Genomic DNA, 2,852 nt, shown 5'->3' on the forward strand with positions numbered 1-2,852 from the left:
ATGCTTCCCAATAACTAATCTTGTTTAATTCCATGAAAAGAGGGGTACTCAAAAATATTCTAGGGAAATTTGCAACCCTCAAATTTAGAATTATTGACAGAGATATTTGTAGCCTTGGCTGTGTGTTAACAAAAAAGAATTCTAACTTGTTCCAATTAATGCTCTGTCCAGATGCTTTGCAATACTCATCCAAGCATGATTTTACAACTCTAGCCTCACTTGTGCTCAAATCAAAACATGATTTTGTCATTTGCAAACTAGAGATGAGTAGTATGGTCCACTCCATTTGCAACATTCACCCCCACCCAACACCCCTCTTGATACAAGCTATGGATAGATCTTCCCAATGCCTCTACCATTATGATGAAAAGGAAAGGGGAGAGAGGATCTACCTTCCTAATCCCACGGGTGGAGGAGAAAAAACCATGGGCAGACCCATTGACTAACACATAGAACTTAGGGGTAGATAAGCAACTTTTAACCCATTTGATCCAACTGCCCCCAAAGCCAAACTTGTCCAAGACCTCAAAGAGGAAATCTCTATCCACCAGATCATATGCTTTCAGAATGTCCAATTTCAAAATCATGCAAGCATCCCTGGACTTCCTAGTGGAATGTAATGTTTCATGAGCCATGATGATGCCTTCCACAATCAACCTATCTGGAGCGAAGCCACTCTGCTCATCAGATATAATGAGGTTGAGAATCCGTTTCCACCTATTTGCAAAAATCTTAGTTACTATCTTGTATACGGTATTGTATAGTGCAATAGGCCCGAAGTCCCCCATCTCTTGGGGGTAGCTCTTTTTAGGGATGAGAGAAAGGAAGGTGTGATTGATGGCTCCCAGCATGGTCATCTTTTTTCTTGATTCTTCCACAACCTGATGAACATTTTTCCCTAAGATGTCCCAAAAAGATTGGAAAAAAACTATCGAAAAGCCATCAGGACCAGGTGCCTTATCCGGGTTAAGCTGAAATGTTTCTTTCTTCACTTCTTCCTCATCAATGCTCCTGTATAACTCTTTATTTTGGTCTTCAAATACTATCATTGGGATGGAGTCTAAAATCCTATCCCTAGCCACTCTATCCACTTGATTACCCCTATTTAGGATGGATTCAAAAAAACTTACTGCTTTAAGATTGACTTCCTCTAGGTTCTGAGCCATGCTACCGTCTGCTTTTTTGATTTGCGAGATCCTGTTCCTGTTTCTATTGGCTATTGTTGTTCTATGAAAATATTTTGTAGTTTTATCACATTCTCTGAGCCATAACTCTCTTGATTTCTGCCTCCAGTGAATTTATTCCCTTTTCAAAATCTCATTGAGCTCATCCTTAAGCAATTTTTCTTGTAGATACTCATCCTTGCTCATGCTGATGTTAATGACAACATCATTGATTCTTTCAAGTTCATCCATCACCCTCCTTTTTTTTGCAAATATATTCTTAAAGTGTTCTTGATTCCATTATTTGATCCTCATTTTAATGTACTTTAACTTTTTATTGAATTTATACAAGTGGAATTATGTCCAACATCAATCTCATTCCACTAGATTGAGACTAGATCATGTAGGTTGGGGTCTTTGCACCACATCTTTTCAAATTTGAAGGGGATGCCACCACCAGGGTGACATAAGGAGATATCCAATTGATGCGGGTAGTGGTCAGAGCCTAAGATAGGACATATAAAGGCCTCAATCAGTTGATTTTGTGATGTCTAGTCCCCATACAACAAAAATATATCCAAATCTTTCTGCAATATTGGAGAAGCCCGCCCTTCTATTTGTCTAGGTAAAGACACCATTCTTGGGGACAATATCAATAAGTGAATTGCGATCAATATAATTTTGGAAGTCTCTTTGAGTAACGCTTGGTCTTTGAATACCACCCGCCTTCTCTTGATCATTGAAGGTCGCATTAAAATCCCAAGAAATGATGCTTTTTACCCTATTACATCCATCAAGTTTGCTTGATATAAGATTCCATAACTCCCTTTTTTCTGGGGTGGCAGTGGGCCCATATATATTGTAGATAAAAAAGGATTCATTGTTACTTAACAATGTTATTTTGCATTGTTGCCAATGCTTCCCCTCATCCACTACTTCTCCTTTGACCACTAGCGGATTCCAAATGATGCCAATACCTCCCGAGGCCCCATCAACTTCCACAAATTTCCTAGTCCATTGTCTCCACACTCGCATCTGCATATCAATCTTTGATTTGTTCCGCTTTGTTTCTTTTAGCACCCAAATGTCACCTTTTGCCTCATCAATTTGACGCTTGATCAAGCGCCACTTGTTAGGGGCATTTAAGCCCCTGATATTCCAGGTCATGATCCTTATTTCTCTTGGGGAAGGGGAGCACCCTTCCCTATTAAGAGTTTGGTTTTCCCGACAACCATTGCTGCTATCTTCAATATTGTTTTGTTTGATTTGCAGCCTCTCCTATGTGCAGGCTTGATGTTAGGCTTGCTGATTTTGGAAACAGAAGCTTCAAAACCTTTCTTGCTGCAATCCCCCAATTCATCAACATCTCCTTCAACATCCTCCTCCCATTCTAAGCCAATCTCCTCATCTCCAATCTCAATATGATAAAACTCCTTAGCTTGAGCGTCTGGGGCATCCTCTCTGTCACCTAGGATAAGCTCAATGTGCATGCTTCTTTCCTACTGCAGATACTGACATCCATATTCAAATCTAGCCATGGTGGTCTCCTCTTACCTGCCCCCATTAGGAATTATATACAGTTCCTCTCCATTTGGAGTTGAAAGGGAATGCATATGTGATTCTATATCATCTTGAAGGAATTTTGACTCCTAGAGAATTTGACTGTAGTTCTGCCACATTGCATCTCAC

The 2,852-nt window shown here is 39.9% G+C and overlaps 1 protein-coding gene across 1 annotated transcript; it reads right to left on the minus strand.

Moving 5' to 3' along the window:
* Window positions 1–1,784: 1,784 nt before the first annotated feature.
* On the minus strand, window positions 1,785–2,330 carry LOC131051743 (uncharacterized). The gene has a single exon (XM_057986355.2). It carries the CDS (start codon window positions 2,328–2,330, stop codon window positions 1,785–1,787), a length of 546 nt encoding a protein of 181 aa, XP_057842338.2.
* Between the last annotated feature and the right edge of the window lie 522 nt (window positions 2,331–2,852).

Source organism: Cryptomeria japonica, chromosome 2 (assembly GCF_030272615.1).
Source record: "Cryptomeria japonica chromosome 2, Sugi_1.0, whole genome shotgun sequence".
NCBI classification, from domain to species: Eukaryota; Viridiplantae; Streptophyta; class Pinopsida; order Cupressales; family Cupressaceae; genus Cryptomeria; species Cryptomeria japonica.